General features: G+C 43.1%; 1 protein-coding gene across 18 annotated transcripts in view; it reads right to left on the bottom strand.

Annotated features, from left to right (window-relative positions):
* The window catches only part of LOC139545500 (nuclear receptor corepressor 2-like), a 132620-nt gene that overhangs the window by 97781 nt on the left and 11560 nt on the right, over positions 1-23279 (bottom strand). For all 18 annotated transcript variants that reach the window (XM_071353340.1, XM_071353352.1, XM_071353343.1 and 15 more), the window contains exons 2-3: positions 4705-4900; positions 3530-3642 (exon numbers count right to left, since the gene is read on the bottom strand). In XM_071353340.1, coding sequence (XP_071209441.1) covers positions 3530-3642; positions 4705-4809 — 218 coding nt within the window. In that variant the 5' untranslated portion in view covers positions 4810-4900. The remainder of the gene's footprint in view (positions 1-3529; positions 3643-4704; positions 4901-23279) is intronic.

Genomic DNA, 23279 nt, shown 5'->3' with positions numbered 1-23279 from the left:
TGGGGACGAGGTTAGTTCACTACATACATCAGTTAAGGTTAATGACTTGGTAATGGTGCTCTGTTCCAGATTAGGCAAGATGCTGGTAGATGCTGGAATGTCAGAGACAAGACTGCCAATGTCGAAATGGAAGTGGCTTCTAGGGGTGGGAAAGGCCAACTGGGAAACACAACCACAATTGCCAGTGCAGAGCCACAAAGGACTACTGTGTGGTTCATTTTAGTGCCAGTGAGCAGAAAGCGTTTGTCTTGCAGGGTGCCAGTGGTACTATAATAATTTAGCCAGGATCTGCTATATTCTCCCCAATGACTAGACTGCAGGAAAGTAGCAGTTACATATAACACAATCCTGAATCTGCATGTGAAAGGTGTCATGGGGTGGCCTGGACTGAGAATGACAGAAGTTCTGGTGTATACTTGCTTAAAGGGATAGTTCACCCAAATTACAAAATGACACATTGGTTGCCTTATACTGTAAGCAGTCTATGGACAACGTATGACAGGAATCCATGCTTTGGTTTGGTTTCCCTAGCACTGCTTTCCCTTTCAAGTCATGGGACTGCTATTTATTAACTTTTTTCAAATCATGTTCAAATCATCTATAAGTGACTTTGTTGAGCTTTACAGTCAATTTTTTGTTACTTTCGGATGATTTGGTCATGACGCGCGATAAATGCTAATAGCATGACTGAATGAGATTTGGAAATGCCCCAGAATTACCATACCTTGTCCATAGAGTGCTTACAGGGAAACCAACATGTAATTTGGGTGAACCATCCCTTTAAACAGTGATGCAAAAAAATAGGTGGCAAAAAATGAAAATCCAGATGGTGTGTAAAAGCCCTCCCCCTCACTCCCCTTTTAGACACACACCCCTCTGATTGCCATAGAGGCTTGGCACTTACATAATCACATCATCAAGCTCTGTAGCTATTTTATATTCCTCCCTTTTCCCTCTCTCTCTCCCTCTCTCCAAGCTTATGCATGAGCGTGCGACATAATCTGATCCCTGGGGAGGATTTGACAGGAGTAAAAAGGGGTAGAGGGGTGAGGGACATCAGGGAGGAGGCGGTGCGCAGCGCTGTGATACAATACAACAACGTCTCCATTAGTCTCTCACTGGCTCAGGTCCCCTTATGAGCAGAGCACAGATGATGTGTGCCTTTGCCAATCTCTCCACCCCCCCCCCCCCCCCCGAGGAAAAGCTGCAGCTGTGCAGAGAGCAGGGGAGGCTAAACAGAGACAACTGTATTTGATAGTTGATTTTTTTTAAATGGAGAGGATAACTTCTACGTGACGCAATAGCCTAGACAGTGCTGTGCCTTGGGCAAAACAACACAGTAAGGAAAGGGAAAATATTCCACTAAAGCCTCCTTCAGAGAATTTGTTCAAATAAGGATAGTTCAAGACTAAGGTTATCATCATTAACTTTCCGCATGATCCTAGCACATCACCCCTGCTTGCTCATCTATTCTTTAGACACACCAAGGTCTCATTTTGCTTTCAAAAGCACTTAACTAAAAGGCTAATGCTGAGAAGAAAAGAAAGTTCACTGACAGCCCTGCTCCGTTCATTTCAGGTGACCTCGTACAACCTCTGAGACTCCTGGTACACATAGCCCATGGGCCTAGATTAGGCACCTAAACATTTTATTTTAAAGTGGTTTCTGCTGCTCTACAGTAAAAGCCATTATCCCTGCTGGGATTTAAGAGGCCAATAGGAAGAAGAGACATAGTATGTGTGAAAGACTGAAAGTGTATGAAAAGCACACAGAGAGGATACTGTTTTGCTTAGGGAATCAAATTCTCAAATCTGTCGCAGACTCGATGGAAACCTAGCTTATGTCTCTAACTTTTCACTTTGAATTTCATTCCTTATTCATCCTTCTAATATGAAGGACTTGTCTCAATGAGGAGGATGCTCAGACGCCAAATATAGCAGAGTGCCTAGAACTATGCTTCTGAAGTGAGTACCTGGCACCCCAGAGGGCAAGAGACTGATGCTTTGCCAAGGACAGATTCACACTATTCAGAATAGGTGTGTGAGAGACAGCAAATTCTCAGGGTGGAATCTCAGCCCACTTGAAGCAATGCTGAGCGTTTAGGCCTAATGCTTGACTAGGGACTCACAAGCTGATGCCTCTCCGCAAAACCTGTCAGGATGCTCTCGATGGTGCAGCTGTAGAACGTTTGAGGATCTGGAGACCCATGCCAAATCAATGTCCTCTTGGGATAATGACGAGAACAGTGTGGTGTTCATTTGTGCTGACAGAACTAGTGGAGTCCTCTACTGTACCCAGAAAGAAGACAGGGCAGAGAAGTAGTGGTCAAGGAAGGACACAATGCTCCCTGGGAAATGCTGCCCGGGCAGGTTCTTCAATAACAAAGTCCCAGAGAGCCAGTAAGCCTGTCTGACTGATACTGAAAGACAAGGCACAGCCAGCCACACACAAATGGTTGGCCGCACACTGCTACACATTACACGCACGCGGGCACACACACTGACACAACTACCATCTGGTGTCGGCCAATGTGTCCCCGTAGAATTCCTGAGGGTAATGTTGCTTAACTCACTTGACATCCTCTTGAGACAGGGCCTCCATTACAACCACAAAGAAAGATGTTCAGGTGGATTTCCAGAGAGGAGAGGACAGTGAACTAATACAAATGAATAGGAAGACCTCCCGGGGAGCCACTGCTGCACAACGCTGCTTCGACAGCCATTTGACTAGTATCCAGTTGACCTCATGAGAAAAACACTTCACTTCAGTTGCATCTTGTACTTTGTTCCTAGCTAACATATGCAGGAATATTGGCTAAGTCAATCAACTGAAGAAAAAACAAAAACACTTTGCACTCGAGGCCTTTCATCTGTGTGATATGCAAACAATTACGCATATAAATCATTCATAACCACTCATCAAGACGACGACTCAGAAAAAGCATGACTATATAATGAATAAACCACTTGGGTAGATATAAGACCGGAATCTTCTGAGATACGCGACATACATTGTAATGCTGTGTCTGACATGGCTCAACTGTAGAAGGCTACCAATAACCAGGCTACATTACGCTCCGGTCCAGAGCAGCTCAGCACCACACATTACAATGGAAAGACATGGGTGTGCCAATTACATTAGGTTTGCATAAACTTAGTAAAGAGGGAGAACAAAACATATTGGCTCGGAGGGTTAACACTGAGAACTGTGACAGAAAAATGCTGAAGGAAAGTGTTTTGCCTCAAGATGACTTGATTTTCTCTGCTGCTCGGTCTGTCAAAGGATTCCATGAAGATGAAATATGCATGCCAACATCTGAACACCCATCACAATAGAACAAATTGTGTTCTTTAAAAAATGATTTAAAGGTGATGACCAAAGGTGACAGGGGCTTCTAGGAATGTCAGAGATCAAAGAAACCCATGTGTTAAAATACTTGAGGGGGGGGGGGGGGGGGTCCTTGGCCCTGAGGAAGAGCAGGGTGTGTGTAATCATGTCAAATAGTAGTACAAAGTAGTAGCTCTAGTACCTCTCATTCCCTGGCTGGAACTCGGACAGCAGAGAGGGTCTGCGGCGGTGGGGCTGAGCCAGGTGGGAGCTGTAGTCCCGAGAGTGAGGGTGATAGTCCACCAGTCCCACATCCTGAAACATACAACACAGCAACACATGAGGAGAGGACAACTGGAACATAACTGTACACAAAAGAAAAATAAGAAATCAGATCTGAGACAGCAAGACAAGTCTATGATGGCGTGTTTCAACTCTCACCCATGTTTTTTCAATTAATCCCTCGTTTTCTCCCTCTACCTCCCTGGTCATTACTGTATAATCCTCGCTCTCCATTTCCCTCACACATATGAGAGAGTGGCCTTCTCTACACGTGCACCTCTCTCACTGAGCGGAGGCTGAGGGATTGACTGTGGGGTTTGGACCGTCTGTCTGCCCTTATCTCCTCCTCAACGTGATGACGAGTTGGAGTGGGGGGGGATTAACAAGCAGGCGCAGCTGTGGGGATCCTGGGGGGTAACCCTTGGATTCCCTCCTTATAATAGAGAGAGGCTCAAGCCAACATGGGACATCACGCTACAAGATGAGCGTACGTACTAGCTAGGGGCCTCTTGCGGGAAGTCTACCTCTGATCCTGTAAACTAACTATCATAACCATTATGAAATGAGGGAAGGCGTGAGGCCATCATTGAGAAATCCTTAACATGATTCCACCATTCATTTATTTCACCTTTATATGAGCCCTGCATGAACACATCAATGAACAAGAATTACACTATACGTATCTATATACACACAACACATGAAAAGCAAACAAAACAATCATATGAAAACACACATTCTTCAGTAAGAAAGGTCCTATAACATGTGCCCGATTTGCCCTAGAGGCACCAACCATGACAACATGAACTTTCAACTCAAACATCTAATAAAGGAGCAGGTTCTAGGGCGTCACACCCTGTGTGCGCACAACAGTGTAGCCTCACAACGCTAATGTTAGAAAAACACAACCTTGGGCCCCTAGGGTCGTGCTCCCTCCATCGGTGCAGCATAAGTCTTTGTTGACAAAATCACTGCTAACGATTGGGAGCCAGGGTAACATCTACAATTATACGCTCAGCTTTTCATGTGAAGGTGCTAAGTACCAGTGTTCCTGGCTTCAGCGAAAACCAGCTCAGACTTTCCCAGGGCTCTTACCGTGTGTGCCCGTGCCAGCTGCAGTGGTAGACTGGCAGGGTTTGGCAGGTGGCGGGTGTCCACAGCCCTCCGGCCCTGAGGCACAGACTGGGGGTGGGAGGACATAGTGGTGGAGCCGCTTCCTCTACAGACAGGAAGTGGGTGGGGCTGTAGAGCAGGCGCTGTACATCATGGGTTGGGTCCTGTAGACAGCGACCTGTAGGGAGAAGGGAACAGCAAGGTGAGACACTTGTCACTTACAAGTCAGGACAGTTGACCACCCCAAATCAAGCCACTTTGAAGTCAGACATTCTAATCAGGGCTTTAGCAGTCTTTGGCACGGATATCAGCTTTCTGCAGAACAATAATAGCCTAATCCTTCTAGTAGATTGAGAAGGGTGAAACACTGTTTGGCCACCAGCTCTTTTGGAACAGTTACAGTCGAATGTTTCAGTGCATCCCGGTTTAAGTGTCAGTACATCTCTTCAGCAGCTGCTATCACTTTCACTGCTCCTGAGGGAGGGGACTGGGAGATCTTGCACCTGCTTGGCCGGATACATGGCTCCCTGGCCCTGCACACTGAATGGCCTTCTGTCCCTTGAACTGGAGGAGTTGTCTATGAACAGCAAAGTCAAGCAGCTAGTTGATAACCTAATGCCCAGGGTTTAACAGGGATTTCCATGCACTGTATGTACACTATGTTAAGACATGGATGTTCCAACACTAATTAAGTTTTAACGCCAAGGACATTTCACCAAACAGCAGCTAATGCACTTCTAGTGTGACAGAGATGGATTCAAATGGACTGTGATACAACAAGTGCTCTGTGTTGTAAAACCTCAGGGTAGTGCTGAGTTATTAACCAACATTTCCAGGGATGTAACTCCACCAATACGCTTCTGTCCCAGGTTCAAATGTTTAAGATGCGAGTGCATTGGTGCATTGGTGACCCAAACCGATCCAAAATGTAGAATGCTTGGTTCAGAAAATCGATTCAAACATTACGAATCCCCTGTTCACTAAAATGACTTTCTACCTTCCGAAAACACCTAATATTTTGTGACAACTAATGCGTATTTTCTTATATTTAACCTTTATTTAACTTGGCAAGTCAGTTAAGAACAAATTCTTATTTACAATGATGGCCTACACCAGCCAAACCCGGGAGACACTGGGCCAATTGTGCGCCGCCCTATGGGACTCCCAATCACTGCCGGTTGTGATACAGCCTGGATTCAAACCAGAGTGTCTGTAGTGATGCCTCAAGCACTGAGATGCAGTGCCTTATACCTCTGCACCACTCAGGAGTTCTTTCCTTCAGTGTCGAACTAAGCATGTAACTGTGTTGTTGACAGTCATTGATCAACAAGTAATTTTTCTTGCCGAACAAACCTGGCAATATCAGTAGCTTAATCAAACTGATCACTGTGTGCTGCTTCGCACGCAATATTAGGCTTTGTAATTTACTAGGTTATTATCGAATCCGCTGTTGAAAATGTTGTTCAACCAGAATAAAGTAGCCTAAGAAACCACCTGAGACGCGACTCATCTGGCCTACCTGCTGATCGGGGCTAGATTACATTCAACATTTTTTTCAGATTGTTAAGGATCACCATCAGTTTCAGTAGTTTTGCTTTAAACAAATCAGTGTACACTACCGGTCAAAAGTTTTCGAACACCTACTCATTCAAGGGTCTTTCTTTATTTTTACTATTTTCTACATTGTAGAATAATAGTGAAGACATCAAACTATGAAATAACACGTATGGAATCATGTAGTAACCAAGAAAGTGTTAAACAAATCAAAATATATTTTATATATTTGAGATTCAACAAATAGCCACCCTTTGCCTTGATGACTGCTTCGCACACTCTTGGCATTCTCTCAACCAGCTTCATGAGGTAGTCACCTGGAATGCATTTCAATTAACAGGTGTGTGGAATTTGTGGAATTTCTTAACTTCTTAAAGCGTTTGAGCCAATCAGTTACCATCTAACAAGGCAGAACAGTTGAATTGTTATGAACACACCCTTCTGTCCATCTCCAACTGTTTGAACAGCATGCTAGCCTGTCCGCTTTGTTCAGATGATGAAATCAAGTGGCCTACCTTATTTCTCAGAATGAGAACGAGTTGCCAATTCCTTATACAATTGTTTTTTATGCTCATTGCACTTTTATAAAACACAGACTAGACAGCTAGTGTAACAGTCTGTGGCTAAAATGCTGCTAGCAGCATGTGGTACCACAATGCCGTGCGCAACAGAAACTGAGCATTCATTGGAGTTGAGATATAAAAAAAGGTTAGAAAGGTTAACTTCTCTACTACAGTAAAATAATGTCTCAATGTGTTTCAGTGTCCATATGACCCATTCTGTTGGACCAAACCTCAAATACTAATATTCAGTTGAAACCGCTTGCTGTCTGAGTGGAATAAGTGATTTCATCTTTGTTGCAGTGAGTGGCAGGGGTAGGGGCTTGGTGCCTGCGTGGGAAGGTGCACAGTGCACACAGGACAGAAGGCGCGAAGGAGAGGAGACCAACGAGACATGAGAACAAGCAGACCTAAAAGTTCATAGAAATGTAAAATAAAAAAACCTGATTCCTGTAATATCGCACAATTCAAGCATAGCCAGTATGCCATGATAATGTATTGGGCCTATAGCACAAACCTCATTGCTACAGAATAGCTTTTAATAGGTTAATGTTGGATAGGCTTACATTTTCTAGCAGCCTAAAATCCACTCCATGGTGAAGCAAATTCGTGGAGTAAACATCCTTCACCATGAAATCTGAGCGGTAGATTGGTTTGGTGACCACTGCTGTATCACATCGGAGCCCGTGTGTATCTAGGGGTCACATTAACACAGGATTGTGTGTTTCACGCAGAAAAGGCACGATAAAACACAGAAAAAATATCTTGCTGCGTTTGTAACATTGTTAATTGCTTGTTATTGTAAATTCTACTCGGCTTCGGTCAGGGTTTGCTCCAAATCATGAATGTAAAATGACTAATCGCTTCAGTTGCACTTCTCCACTCTGATTGATGTATAGGCTACTTTTCTCCAGTGTAGTTTTTCTCCGGTAGCAAGTGAAAATGAAAGATTAACTTCAAGAAAAACATTAGGAAATGTAGCTTGCTACATTCTCTTTTTATGATAAAACAGAAATATAAATGCCTATGCATTGTTTATGCAAAAAATATATCTTGCTTTTTCATTATAAGCTGCAAGGCCAAATAGCGTTGCACTTCTACTGTAATCTGATAAAAACAATTTTCTGCCGAATGTGTTGCACTAATGTATTTTCTGTGAAGAAAAACTATATTTGCACACCCCTTATCACTCTAATGAAGCAAAAAAAAGAGATTAATTTCAATATAAAAAACCGCAGGTGAAATGGTTTAAAAATACAGATTTTTTGATGGTCTGCGTTTTGAACATGCAGATTTCTGAAAGCTAATGCATCCCCCTGGTTTCTAGATACGTGTCAAATCGTCTTGAAAGGGAAAGATGCAGATACCTAGAAAAAAAACTATTCTGGTTAGTAAACAACTGTGTGATCAAGCTCTCCGCACCGGATGTGAGTAAGACCTTTAAACTGGTCGCCAGACAGATTACCAGGACGTGTACTCCGAGCATGCGCTGACCAACTGGCAAGTGTCTTCACTTTCAACCGGTCTTCATTTTCAACCTCAACCTGTCCGAGTCTGTAATACCAACATGTTTCAAGCAGACCACCATAGTGTTCTTGGGCACAGGGTCTAAGGTAACCTGCCTAAATTACTACCGACCCGTAGCACTCACGTCTGCAGCCATGAAACACATTGAAAGGCTCACATCAACACCATTATCCCAGAAACCCTAGACCCACTGCAATTTGCATACCGCATTAACAGATCCACAGATGATGCAATCTCTATTGCACTCCACACTGCCCTTTCCCACCTGGACAAAAGGAACACCTATATGAGAATGCTATTCATTGACAACAGCTCAGCGTTCAACACCATAGTGCCCTCAAAGCTCATCACTAAGCTAAGGACCCTGGGACTAAATAACTCCCCCTGCAACTGGATCCTAGACTTCCTGACGGGCCGCCCCCAGGTGGTAATGGCAGGTAACAACACATCTGCCATGCTGATCCTCAACACGGGGGCCCCTCAGGGGTGCGTTCTCAGTCCGCTCCTGTACTCCCTGTTCACTCATGACTGCAAGGCCAAGCACGACTCCAACACCATCATTAAGTTTGCTGATGACACAACAGTGGTAGGACTGACCACCGACAACGATGAGACAGCCTATAGGGAGGAGGTCAGAGACCTGACCGTGTGGTGCAAGGACAACCTCTCCCTCAACGTGATCAAAACAAAAAGTAGATGATCGTGGACTACAGGAAAAGGAGGACCGAGCATGCCCCCATTCTCATCGACGGGGCTGTAGTGGAGCAGGTTGAGAGCTTCAAGTTCTTTGGCGTCCACATCACCAACAAACTAACATGATCCAAGCACACCAAGACAGTTGTGAGGAGGGCATGACAAAACCTATTCCCCCTCAGGAGACTGAAAAGATTTGGCATAGGTCCTCAGATCCTCAAAAGGTTCTACAGCTGCACCATCGAGAGCATCCTGGCGGTTTGCATCACTGCCTGGTATGGCATCTGCTCAGCCTCCAACCGCAAGGCACTACAAAGGGTAGTGCTTAAGGCCCAGCACATCACCGGGGCCAACCTTCCGGCCATCCAGGACCTCTATACCAGGCAGTGGCAGAGGAAGGCCCTAAAAATTGTCAAAGACTCCAGCCACCCTAGTCATAGACTGTTCTCTCTGCTACCGCAAGGCAAGCAGTACTGGAGCGCCAAGTCTAGGTCCAAGAGGCTTATAAACAGCTTCTAACCCCAAGCCATAAGACTCCTGCACAGCTAATCAAGTGGCTACCCAGACTATTTGCACCACTGCCCCTACGCTGCTGCTACTCCGTTATTATCCATGCATAGCCACTTTAATAACCCTACCTACCTATTTGTTTTTCTTATCTCTTACTTTTTTTTAAAGTAAGTAAGCAAGCATTTCACTCTAAGGTCTACACCTGTTGTATTCAGGGGCATGTGACAAATAAAATTTGATTGAGCGGAAGTTGGTTCTCTAGAGAGAAATCAAATAATTCACGACAAACCTAGTCAAGAACTATGTGGGACGCTGGGCTGAAGGGAGTTGTAGTTTTCATTAAGCAAATATTCAACCTAGTTCAGCGCAGAAATGCGGTAATTAACTACAATGACCATAATCCATTGCGCTTGTTCTTTCCGGCTCGGACTGAGATGGCTACACTTTTATGCCTGCTACATTAGGTTAGATGGATAGACCACATGAATGAGGAATGTACACAATGACGAGAGGGACAAAGACTGCTTGTGAAAGTATGCCTTATTTTAAGAACTAGTAAAATGGTGGTCAGACAGCTCTGCAGCATGCTTAGGCAGGATAGAGCGTTATCTGGCTGCTATTGCCTGAGCAAAGATGAGATTACTTTAAGAAATGAATAAAGTCATCAAATAAAAACTAAGGAACATACAACTGAAATGTTTTATTATTTCATAGTAATTTCATTTTTTCTATTTATGTTTACACAATGTGGACCGGACTGAGAGAATGGAATATTTTCAATTTGGCAATTGAATGTTCACCATTTTTGGCTTTTGAATTTCCATTCAAATATATATTTTTTGCTTTTTAATGTCATTATTTCAACAACAAAAATAGAATACAAAATTGAAAACCATGATTATTCGTTTTTAATCTAACCAAAACCGAACTGTCCTCAAAAAGCACTAACCGTTCAGCATTAGCTCAGGGACAAGATCTCCTATCCTTCATGGTGATGAAGAAAAGTAAATAAAAGAGTGGGAAGACAGGCATAATCCTCTTACTGTTTTCATGCCTATTACAACACACATTACTGAGAGAAAATAGATTGACATATACAGCGGAGAGATCATGTGAAGCAGTGAGTGTGTGTACAGTACCAAATGCCCTGCAATCAAGGAGTGTTTGTTATTGCAGAGCACACTAACAAAACTGAAAGAGGGAGATCACGTTTAGATTCAGACGCATTCTCTCACACACACCCTTGTATTTTTTATAGTAATAGGGAGTACTCCTAACATCTGACCTGTGAATCTTGCCAAAAGAGGCATTAGGACACTTGCCATTTCCCTGGGCCGGCGAGGAATGATGTTCCTGGTAACTCAGGTTTCACCACTAATCTGTGTGGGGTGCAGTCTGCACATGGAGGGCAGTGCGTATTGGCTGCCAGAAATATGGCCTAACAACATGTGACGTTACAGTGCCTTGGCTTTGAGCAACCACCCAAACCAAAGCGCTCTCTCTCACATACCGTAGATACAAGGCATAAATATTTGCAGCTGTAGAACTGAAAACTGTACAATATTACTTCCCAGTAATCTTGAAAGTCAAGTCATCATGAAACCCTCCCCTAACCTGCGATATCAGCTATTAAATTCAATTCCATCATACTTCATTACTGGTTCGATTCCAGGCTGTATCACACCCGGCCGTGATTGGGAGCCCCATAGGGCAGCGTACAATTGGCCCAGCATCGACCAGGTTTGGCCAGGGTAGGCAGTCATTGTAAATAATAATTTGTTCTTAACTGACTTGCCTTGTTGAATAAAAATATATATACACTACCGTTCAAAAGTTTGGGATCACTTAGAAATGTCCTTGTTTTTTAAATAAAAGCAAATTTTTTGTCCATTAAAATAACATAAAATTGATCAGAAATACAGTGTAGACATTGTTAATGTTGTAAATGACTATTGTAGCATGTGTACACCTATCTACATAGGTGTACATAGGCCCATTATCAGCAACCATCACTCCTGTGTTCCAATTGCACGATGTGTTAGCATGTAGAAGACTCTAGTTCCACCACTGCTAACCATGGTCCCTGCAATATCAAAATGCACAAAAATAACCTAAGAAATAAGTTAAATTACCAGAGAATCTCACGTAGCCCATTATATTAGGCTATTATATTACTGGGCTATATCAGCCAATAGGTTAGACGTAGTTTGAAGAGAGCAGAGTTGGCGAGACTTTCTCTTGAGCTATGTTTAATAAAAATAGTTTTTAGGAGTGGGACGATTTTCAGACGGAGACAAGTATGATGATCAGTATTCGTTTCTAGGCAAAGTAGTAAACTATAGACTAATCATATTTAGGATGTACATTTCCTTGGAAAGATAACTACCCTGTGCGTCTCCGTCCATGTATAGCCTACTATAATTTAATTGAGATCACACGCACGCCTGATCTCACAGATACGGCTACTGAACTTGAAGCAGCAAGAACGATGAAAGCAGACACTTGCACTTTCTCTAAAGCTACATTGTGTATATAGGATATAGTCTACCATTGAGAACGATTTGCAGGCAGAGACAAACGGGTAATCAATATTTATTTACAATGAAAAGGCGCAACGCTCGCTCACCATGGTAGCCTACGCTCGCGTTGCACCATCTCCTTTATCCCATTTTGATTGTACTTCAACTCACGTTGGTTGAGCGCCGCCCACTTCTTTCCATTATCAATATTTATTTACAGACACTGTAGTAAACTATAGTCTTAACATTTAATTACATTTCATTGGAAAGATAACTTCCACGTGATTCTCAGCCCATGCATAGGCAGCATAGTCTATTTCATTGAGACCACACAAAGGCCTACTGTAGGTATACTTGATCTTTCATGCCCAAGTAGGAGAGGTAGGCTACTTAACTTGAAGCAGCGAATTCAGTGTATGAATAACACCGTACCCAAAACCAAATAGATTTTGTTCCCCCACACCAAACACGGTCACGACAGCAGATTGAAATATCAAATCAAACTCTGAACCAATTATATTAATTTGGGGACAGGTCGAAAAGCATTAAACATTTGTGGCAATTTAGCTAGCTAGCTTGCAGTTGCTATCCAATTTGTCCTATTTAGCTAGCTTGCTGTTGTTAGATAATTTGTCCTGGGATATAAATGTTGAGTTGTTATTTTACCTGAAATGCACAAGGTCCTCTACTCCGACAATTAATCCACACATAAAAACGGTCAACCGAATCGTTTCTAGTCATCTCTCCTCCTTCCAGGCTTTTTCTTCTTTGGACTTCATATGGCGATTGTCATAATTACCATGACGATCGACCGAACTCAGTTCATCTTTCAATCACCCACGTTGGTATAATCAAAGAGGAGATGGCAGTGGGTATCTGCTTCTATAAACCAATGAGGAGATGGGAGAGGCAGGACTTACACCGCGTCCAGCTTCACAAATAGAACTGACTTCTATTTCAGTGCTTGGCAACGCAGATGCTCGTTGGCGCGCGCGAGGAGTGGGGGTGCAATAATTGAATAACATGTTTACATTTATTTTGCAACGCTCGCGCTCACGACGCGAGCGGTGTGGTCAGCATATTATGCGACAAAGATGTGCTTTTAATAGAATAGGTAGGCTAATGCATACAAAACAGAAAGACAGAAAGACAACCGTTTGCAAATCTGCAGGACAACCAAAAAATATTTTCATCCCAAAAATGTATGTCTGACCACCCGCTCCCAACCTGCAGCATGAAAAAGGCAGACTGCGCAGCAATGATCTCTGTCGGGACCCGCTGGTATGCAGGTATGTGGGAATGCAGCCCTCTACCATAAAGCACAGAGTGTCTATGAGGGTTAAAACAACCAATGTACTAGCCTCCTTATCAGTGGCTTCTCATTCTTCCCACGGTGTTTTCTCTCCATTGATGACACAATGAGGAGCACTACCTGCTCTTCCTTCCTGTCTCACTATCTGCCACACAGTTTTACTTAATTTCACAGTTACACGGTGGCAGCGTTGGTCTGCTGGTGAGGAACAGAGGGGCTTCATGCACACAGATGCCACGAGAACGGCACGCTGCAGTCTCACACCAATGGGCCACGGAGAGGGGAGCGCACAGCAGTCTCCTGGCTGCTTCACTCACTGTCATAATCAATCAGTAATCAGACATGGTCTTGGACCATTACAAGCAAAATCTGCAAAGTCCTGTTCTCTCAGTATTTATAATTTTCTTAAGATCACTGCCGAGCTTGACTACTCTCTTGGACTTGTATTGGATTTTAGTTAGCAACGTTAGCCTAGATCACTACAACAAATCTTTGCCCTCCTAATATTCATATCAATACTGGTAACAAACATTTCACAAACACGTTGGTGACATTTTAGTTACATTTTTGAATTAATGTGAACAGTGTCTTTGAGATTAGCTGTATTCATACAAATGGTCAGATCTGGGAACTTCATTAAAAAAATATATTGTTAAACAGTCCTGGGATGAACTCCTGGTGAAAGAGATGTGGGGAAAAAAACACCATCTCCCATAAACCCTGTAATGAGAAAAGAGCTCAACCAAGACAAAAAAGGCAAACAAGACAAGAGGGCTGGGAAAAGTTTTCCTCCTCAGCGGCCTCTCTTAGATGAACGTAAAGGGGTTTGAAGTCAGTCACAAGACCTTCAGGGGGAAAAAACATTGAATCAAACTGAGTGAGCCGATACAATGAAAAAGCTTTGACATAAACACAGAGCAAGGCCTTCCAGATGGGAGGCTAAACACATGCACTGGCACAGCTACAAACACCCACAGGCAAGCAACTGGCTCACTGCCAACACTGCTTGAATGAACTCTGTCACCCCACTCTCTTGCTCTATAACTCCCCCTTCTCACTCCCTCGTGCTCTCCAGCTCCACTAGTACAGAGCTAGAGTGAACCTACTTACATTTACATTTAAGTCATTTAGCAGACGCTCTTATCCAGAGCGACTTACAAATTGGTGCATTCACCTTATGATATCCAGTGGAACAACCACTTTACAATAGTGCATCTAACTCTTTTAAGGGGGGGGGGGGGGGGTTAGAAGGATTACTTTCTCCTATCCTAGGTCTTCCTTAAAGAGGTGGGGTTTCAGGTGTCTCCGGAAGGTGGTGATTGACTCCGCTGACCTGGCGTCGTGAGGGAGTTTGTTCCACCATTGGGGTGCCAGAGCAGCGAACAGTTTTGACTGGGCTGAGCGGGAACTGTACTTCCTCAGAGGTAGGGAGGCGAGCAGGCCAGAGGTGGATGAACGCAGTGCCCTTGTTTGGGTGTAGGGCCTGATCAGAGCCTGAAGGTACGGAGGTGCCGTTCCCCTCACAGCTCCGTAGGCAAGCACCATGGTCTTGTAGCGGATGCGAGCTTCAACTGGAAGCCAGTGGAGAGAGCGGAGGAGCGGGGTGACGTGAGAGAACTTGGGAAAGTTGAACACCAGACGGGCTGCACTAGGCTACATTTAATCTCCGCATCTTCTATCCTCACTATTTTAGGAATGGCTTTGTGAATGCAAGCACACACACACACACAGAGACTCTCCAAGAAGGAGAGTTGGAGCATGACTTCAAACAATGACTTTATTATTCTGGAAATGTATGCGCCAGTCATATCTGTGGAGAAGACAGACAAGACCTGTCAAGCCTTCGAAGAGTGCGCCTGGAATTTGTCAACTTTATATTGATATTTTCTCTAATAGTAGTCAACGTATGACTTGAGGGCATATTTTCAGGAGCCAGCTAGCTTTGTACTGCCAATTCATAGCAATATGAGAGATTAAATAGATGTTCTATTCCATACCAGTGTGTTGACTTTTAAGGCTACATGGAGTTTTGTTTGAACATGAGGCCTTTTCATTTAGGCCTATTTAATCTGTCCTTACATCAGCAAGAACTTTACTTAAACTACTTGAATGCATCATCAGGGCTCTACAGTGCAACCATTTTACTCGCATATGCCCCTAAATATTTTGCTGTGCGACCTGGAATTGAACTACTTTTCATTGTGCTCCTAAATGTGTGTGAGAGCCTGCGCCTACATTTTTCAAGTTAGGGACACACGTGCTTCTTGTAAGAAAATATCAGAGTAGACCCCTGCATCATGCTATAAACCTACTCCTGTTTATTAATCCAGCTAAGTTGGTCTATACTAGCCTATACAGTTGATCTATACCAGTTTAATGTAACTGCTTTCTGCTGTTAGTCATCTATTTCACAAAACCTCCTTGACGTCATGTATTTATGATCAGGTCTGTTGATGTTCTCTTACACATAGGCCTGTTCCTATTTGGAAAGCCTGGATTACAAATGACTAACAAACAATCAAGCACTGTTCTTAGACATAATCTTTTTCTCACACCCATAATTACACAATAAAAACTCCACCACAAAGCCAAGCCCTTCAATTCTTACCACTGTGAGAAGGCAGATGAGTGAAATAGTAATGGGCATCAGCCCGTCGGTTTGGTAACAGCTTCAGGAGTGTGTTAAGTTAGCCATGGAGAGCGGAGGGGAGGTGGGCTGCAAGGACTCTCAGGCCAGGAATGTGGCACCCTGTCAGGTCTCATAAGGATTTCTCTCTCCGGACCCTCATTACCAAAGGGCCCTGGCGAACGCGATAGCGTCTCGCTCACACACACACACTCTTGATTGACACACGGTTACGGCAGAGAACAATGACATGTCCTTGTGGTAATCTGCTCATGTTGTAGTTGCCGATTTAAATCATGGTATGAAGCAACTCTCCAGTCATCTATTTTCACACACTCAGAGGAAATGTGAACACACGAAAGGGCTGACTGATCACGTCACAGCAGATCACTGCCTTAATCTCCTTCCTAAGAAACCAACACATTTTCTTCCCTGTTACTGGCAGTGTAACATGGCTTGTTGAAATCCAATAAATACCTTCTTACTGCTGGGCCAGCTAGAATTGAAGGCTTGTTTTGGGTGCTAAACCTGACAGACACTCAAACTCTTTTACGCTCTCGCCTTTGACATGAAAACAAAGCCATGCATTTAAGCCATTGAAGGCAACGCCAGACAGAACTTTGTAAAAGTATGTTTTGTAAAATTATGGATACTTTTATTTACTGGATGTGGACAGATAGGAGCCTAGTGATGCGCAGCTTGAACGATTCATTCTTTTTGAACAACTTTTTACTGACTCGAGAGTCATGATTGGTCATTTGAGCTGTTAGTTTGACCTCGTTTAAAGTATCAAATAATCTTATTGGTATGCCAAGCTATCACAAATGTACATCGTTTGAAGCACACTTTTATAATTCTCAGTCACAAATGACAGTTTCAATAAGCCCCCTACACGCTCAGAAAAAAGGTACCGAATTGTACTTTCAAGGTCAAAATGTATATTTGTGTGTAACCTGTTCAAGTGTCTGGTGTGAAATGGAAATCAGTTTTTTTTGCATGACCCACTCCCGAGACACCCTGGGAAAGTGGGTTCATGGCCAGGAGTCAGCCATTATTGACGCTGACCCTGGAGCAATTAGGGTAAAGTGTCTTGCTCAAGGGCAGATCGACAGGTTTTTCACCTAGTCAGCTTGGGGATTGGAACAGGCAAACATTTGGTTACATCTATTGTACCATTAGTTATTAGGTACATAGTTGTACCCTTGCAGTTCGAACCAACAAAATTTCACCCTGTCATGCCAAACTTGCTGACTACCTGCTGCTTCAGAGGACCGAAAACACTGGAAAGAGAACAGTCTTCCTTTACCATATATGTCTATATAAGAAAATATTGTTAAATAGGAAGAAATAATTTAAGCTGTTTTTAGATTGACGTTACTAGCTACTGTACTTATTTACCTCAACCTGCTAGATAGCTAAATAAAACTATCGCTACTGTTGCTAACGTTAGCTAGCTACTGTAACTGTTATTGTAGCTTTCTGTTTCCATGTAGCTTGCACTTGAAATGGCATCACTCAGGGAGATTATCTTGTATCTTTCCAACCAGGTTAAGTACTATGAAAGGCACCACTGATCTTGACAAGAGGAGCAACATTCAGAGAAATTCAGGGTAACGTGTTAACTTCTATTAGATAACTGGACAGATTTAGCTATGTACAACCATTTTTCAACAACCTTTTTACATCTAACTAGTTGGTCATCTACATGTTGCTAGCTATACATATAGTTCAGTGGAGGCTGCTGATGGGAGGATGGCTCATAATGGCTGGAATGGAGTAAATGGAATGGTATCAAACACGTGGTGTTGGATACAACTGATGGCATATTGAGGTATCAGCTATAAGTGAAAACTGATCAATCAAATGGATAGGTGTAAGCAATTATGGTCATTTCAAATACCCTTAACTAGATGTCTTCGCTAGACAGACACCGAGAGGGTTGGGGGGGTGAGAAAGGAAAAAAGTGAGAGAGGAAGACAGAGAGAAACAGCAGTGCAAATGTACATAGACTTGAGTATTTCAACAACTCTTCTCTTCCAGATAACATGCTAACCAGACTGCACACACGCGTGTCCGTCATTGCACGCATGTTGATTTTGTCCACCCACACCAGACGCAAATCAGGACACGCAGGCTGAAATATCAAAACAAACTCTGAACCAACTATATTAATTTGGGGACAGGTCTAAAAGGATTAAACATTTATGGCAGTTTAGCGAGCTAGCTTGCTCTTGCTAGCTAATTTGTCCTAGGATATAAACATTGGATTGTTATTTTACCTGAAATGCACAAGGTCCTCTACTCTGACAATTAATCCACAGATAAAAGGGTAAACCGAGTTTGTTTCTAGTAATCTCTCCTCCTTCAGGCTTCTTCTTTGGACTTTATATGGCAGTTGGTAGGGATAATGCACCTTAAAGTTGGTTGCCGACTGGAATATGGACCTCTGTTCATCTTTTCAAATCACCCATGTGAGTATATGCTCCTAAAAACCAATGAGGAGATGGGAGAGGCGGGACTTGCAGCACGTCAAGGGTCACAAATAGAACCAAGTTCTATTTTAGCGCTTGGCTATGATTGAATAACATGTGTAAATTTAATTTGCAGCGCACATGACGCAAGCTGTGTGGTCAGCATGTTAGGCAATCATATGCACCTACGGGGGAAGGATGGCCAGCCACACAGGAGGGTGGTTTTTACTAAGGAGAAGGAGACCGTGCTGACCGAGATGCATGCTGGCCATTTGGGAGCGAAGCGCATGATTGCCAAAATCAACCTACGCTTCTGACGGGGAATTGTCAAGGTGGAGGAAAGCTGGGCAATTGAAATAACCTTCTGTTTATCAAATCACATTCTATTATATATCAGAAATGATTATGATTTCAATGAATGTTATAGAAAGCACACGTTTCAATTTGTCACCTTTTGCTTAAAACGGTTATGAACCCGGTCTAGCCTGCCAGAAATTTGAGAGGGAGAAGACTGTGTTGAAGTTGAAGCCCAACAAAGTTGTTCACCGTGGCACATGATCGGTAAGCGTCCCAATTCAAATTGTACCCTGATAAGTTGTTTTGTAATGGTTGCCTTATTTGACCACAGCAGAATTCAGTATTATAGAAAGTGTGTGTGTCAGTATCCTTATAAATATAAAATCTGCATACTCTGACACAGGTACGGGTAAGAATAAAGTAATCTTCCCTCTAACACTTTAAAATGTTAGGGGTGAATCTCATCAGACCCTTCACGAAATCCAGGAATGGCAACAGCTGGTGTCTGGCGGCGACTGATCACTTTATCAAGTAGGTGGAGGCAATACCCATTAAGGTCAGTAAAGGAAGAGTACGTGCTGAACTCTAAATTCCCTTCTGTAACCCATTAAAATATAATTTTTGTTCTGTATGGATACCCATCCAGAACGAGACTGGCGAGGCCATCTCCAAGGAAATGATGGACATATTTTTACACCCACGGTTCTCCTAAGGTCATCTAGCTGGAACAAGGTACGGATGTTATAGGTTATATTCTGTCACCAATGGTTTGTTTTATTTATTTTTTACAATTTGTTTGAGTTTTTCCATGGTACATAATCAGACATTTCAATAATCTTACATTGTCAATAGATAGCACTTTCCTAGCCCCTCCACGTTTGATGAACTGACCAACCAGATCCTCAAGACTGCCATGGGCAAGTCCCTTCATTTGTACCAGGAAGTGTGGGAGGTAATTCTCTGCACACAACAGCAGCATCCAGGCCTCCACCGAGTACGGACGGGAGCCGCAACTGTTGACTGAGGTAAACAATGCATTTGTATATACAATTATAGCATCTATTGTAGTCTTTCAAATTTTCATTGACTTGGTGTTGTTTGTCTATTACTATTTTTGTATAATGTACTTTCAGATCACTGAAACACCACCTGGTGTGGTGGAAGTTGTCGAACCAGATCAGAACGCCTTCGAGGACCACCTTCAGGCACGGACTGAGAAGGTTTTTGAACAGGAAAAATTATTGTCCGCTGTTCATTTATTTTCTGGCCCTCCAAAATGTATGTAAGAAACATATTTGTAATACGAAATATAAATTGCATTTATTCCTGTTATCAATCAAGGTGAGCCTGAACAAGGCGCAGGAGAAACAGGAGAGCTACCGGAGCAGAATCAAGAACGGGACCAAGTGCTACGACATCCAGACAAATGACTTGGTTTGGAAGGACGAATGCAAGGCGAGACCTGGGAAACCTCGCTGCTCTTTCGCTCCTAGCTGGGGTCACCATCTGTTAAGGTGAATATAAAAAAATATATAATAATAAAAAGAAAGAAAAAAGAAAAAGAAAAATCGCAGATAACTATTTGCATTTGCACACGAAATAACCTAATTTCACTTTCCCTAACACTGATATTTTTCTCTGTCTTCCTGACACCCTACACGCCGGTGAAGCCCAAAAGACAAAGTATGTTAAGCTTTTGTTGACATTTGAGAAAGCAAGAAATGGTCATTATGCTGAGCTTATAAAAACGTATAATATGCTGAGCTTATAAAAAATGCTGAGCTGATAAAAACCTCTTCAATTTACCTCTCCAAATGACTTTAGGAACATCAACTGTCCGAGCCCCCCCTGGAGGTATCCCATCCACCCGATGTCCTCCATTATCAACCACCCTCCAACTTTTTATTACATAATCTACAGCTACTGTTATTGTCATGTCATTATCTGCTAGGAAAGTATCCTTGCTCTACCATACTGGGCATATAATATGTGAGATACACAGATGAACTAAAAACACTAGCCCTGCAAACACTCAGAACAAAGAGAGGAGCAGTGCCTGGACTTTGCAGTCTCCCTCTTCAAGTCCCCCTTCTGAGACTGGCTGCCTGTTGAGAACAAGTAACAGGTAGAACCTCCCACCCACACAGCAACCATCTCCTCTATATTCCACACCATAATTCATTATTTTAGTCTACCATTGCCATGTGAGGGTACAACAAATCTGTGAAAATAAATTAAATGATTAAATGAATATCAAAGTTTATGTATTACAATCTTAAATATTGCCAGGTTGGTTTTCACAGCGGTTTCACAAGGTGTTCATTATTGTAAGTTGTAAGGTATCCTTGGATGGTATAAAACAGTATGAATCAAGAGGATTTGCATATGAATGGAGTAGAAATTAGCTGACTTGGTGATCTGTAAGGTAAGTAACTAATATGTAAAGCAGATTACGTTCTCTTTGCCATTTCTGAAACATAGCAACGTTTAAGACGTGGATTTCATGTTGAAATGTTAACAAGGTCCCCAAAAGTAGTTTGAAGTAATGTTTTCATTCTATTAGCTAAATAAAACTTGTTTAAACAGTGAAATTGTCACGGAAATCAACCTTGTTTGCATAGCGATGATGAAAAGATAGTAATTTAGGCTGTAATGATCTCCAAAATTCTAATCATTAGGTCATCACACCGTTGATGTAGCACCGTTGATGTAGCACCGTTGATGTAGCACCGTTGATGTAGCACCGTTGATGTAGCACCGTTGATGTAGCACCGTTGATGTAGCACCGTTGATGTAGCACCGTTGATGTAGCACCGTTGATGTAGCACCGTTGATGTAGCAAAGGAAGCTAATAGTTTATCGAATTCCATTGTGACGCAGAGGGGGACACTTTTTGGCCGGGGGACATTATTTGGCATGACAGGCCCCCAAAAGGCTAGGGCCAGCTCTGTATGGATGTGGGTACACAGCAGCCCCTCATGATGAGTTCAGATGTTTTGTGGCCCCCACACCCATAGCTGCCTATTTACCACCACAAACCAATGCTGGTACTAAGACCGCACTCATACTGGCCGTTCCATCACCTGCAACATCCCAAGTTAGCCACTGCTCACCTCTGACAGGATATGAATCTGCTGTCAGCCCACAGCATATAACCGGCAACAGGAGGCTGCCATCTAAGTGTCAAAACCTACCACACACCCACCCATAACAACGGCCATAATGCGTCAGAGAGAAAGTGGTAGAAACACCTCCCTAAGCCAGGCTATCACACCTCTCATTCTGCATCTGACAGAAGATACATATTCACACAAGGATCTCAGCGGTCGCAGCAGCTAAGCTCGATCTCAGTAATCCGCTTTCGCATTTCAGAACTCAGCAAACATAGCCTACTGCATGGGCATTTTCCCATTTTACTGGCGTGTTGAACAATATGCTAAGTCAATGAAGCAATCCGTGACTGTTCTAAATGAATGATCTAATTCGGCTCCATGGAGCGACCAGGATGCTCAACATTCAACATTCTGACAGCACAGACTGGCTATACTTTCTCCTGGCAATGGCACACATCAAGGATCCTGTTCCTTTGTTTGATCTTGCTACCCAAAGACGATGAGAATATTAAAAAAGTACCTATGACTATGGAAAATGACTACAACCATTCTAATACTACAAACAGGACTAATTACATCCCACAAAACTGTTGACAATGTGGAACATATCTGAAAGACAAATAATTGGAGACGAGAGCTGTTCTTGGGCCAGTGATTGGCTAGCCTGTACGTCCAGATGTGCTTTCCCAGCTGTATCCTGAATGCAGAGCAGAGTTACTTTACTGCCTGTTCCCGCGCCCGCCGTCCATCTCAGACACACGGTGTGGATTACATAAGGCCCTCCAAGCTCCCATGACCAGAGCTGGGCCTTCACACTCTGCCTCAACAGCCAACTATGAATCTCAGTAACCATGGCGGTCCAGGCATTCCACAGTGGAGGTGCCGAGACCATCATAGGGCTGGGCGGCATACCGTAATTTACTATATACCCGTATTGAAGCACAGACCGGTTTGGGCGTTTACTTTACCTTCTATAACGGTATTGTAATGTTTGGTTTGTTAAATGTGATATGTGTGTAACGTCCAGCTTTATTAGGGATGCACGATATATCGGTGAGCATATCGGAATTGGACGATATTAGCTAAAAATGCCAACATCGGTGTCGGCCCGATGTCTAGTTTAACGCCGATGTGCAAAACCGATGTCAAAGCTGACGTGCATACCTATATAACGTAGGTAGATGACGTAATGACGCCACGAAAAATACTAAGCGCACACACCCACAACAACTAAACAAGTTCAAGTCGAGCAGTCATTTGAAAGAGTAAGAAAATGTCATGAGACAACTCAAAGGCGAAATCCATTAACGCCAAGATAGTGGAATTCATTGCCCTTGACAATCAACCGTTCTCTGTCGTGGATGATGTTGGCTTT

This window comes from Salvelinus alpinus, chromosome 19 (assembly GCF_045679555.1).
Source record: "Salvelinus alpinus chromosome 19, SLU_Salpinus.1, whole genome shotgun sequence".
NCBI lineage: Eukaryota > Metazoa > Chordata > Actinopteri > Salmoniformes > Salmonidae > Salvelinus > Salvelinus alpinus.
This window is presented reverse-complemented; position numbering and strand designations above follow the sequence as displayed.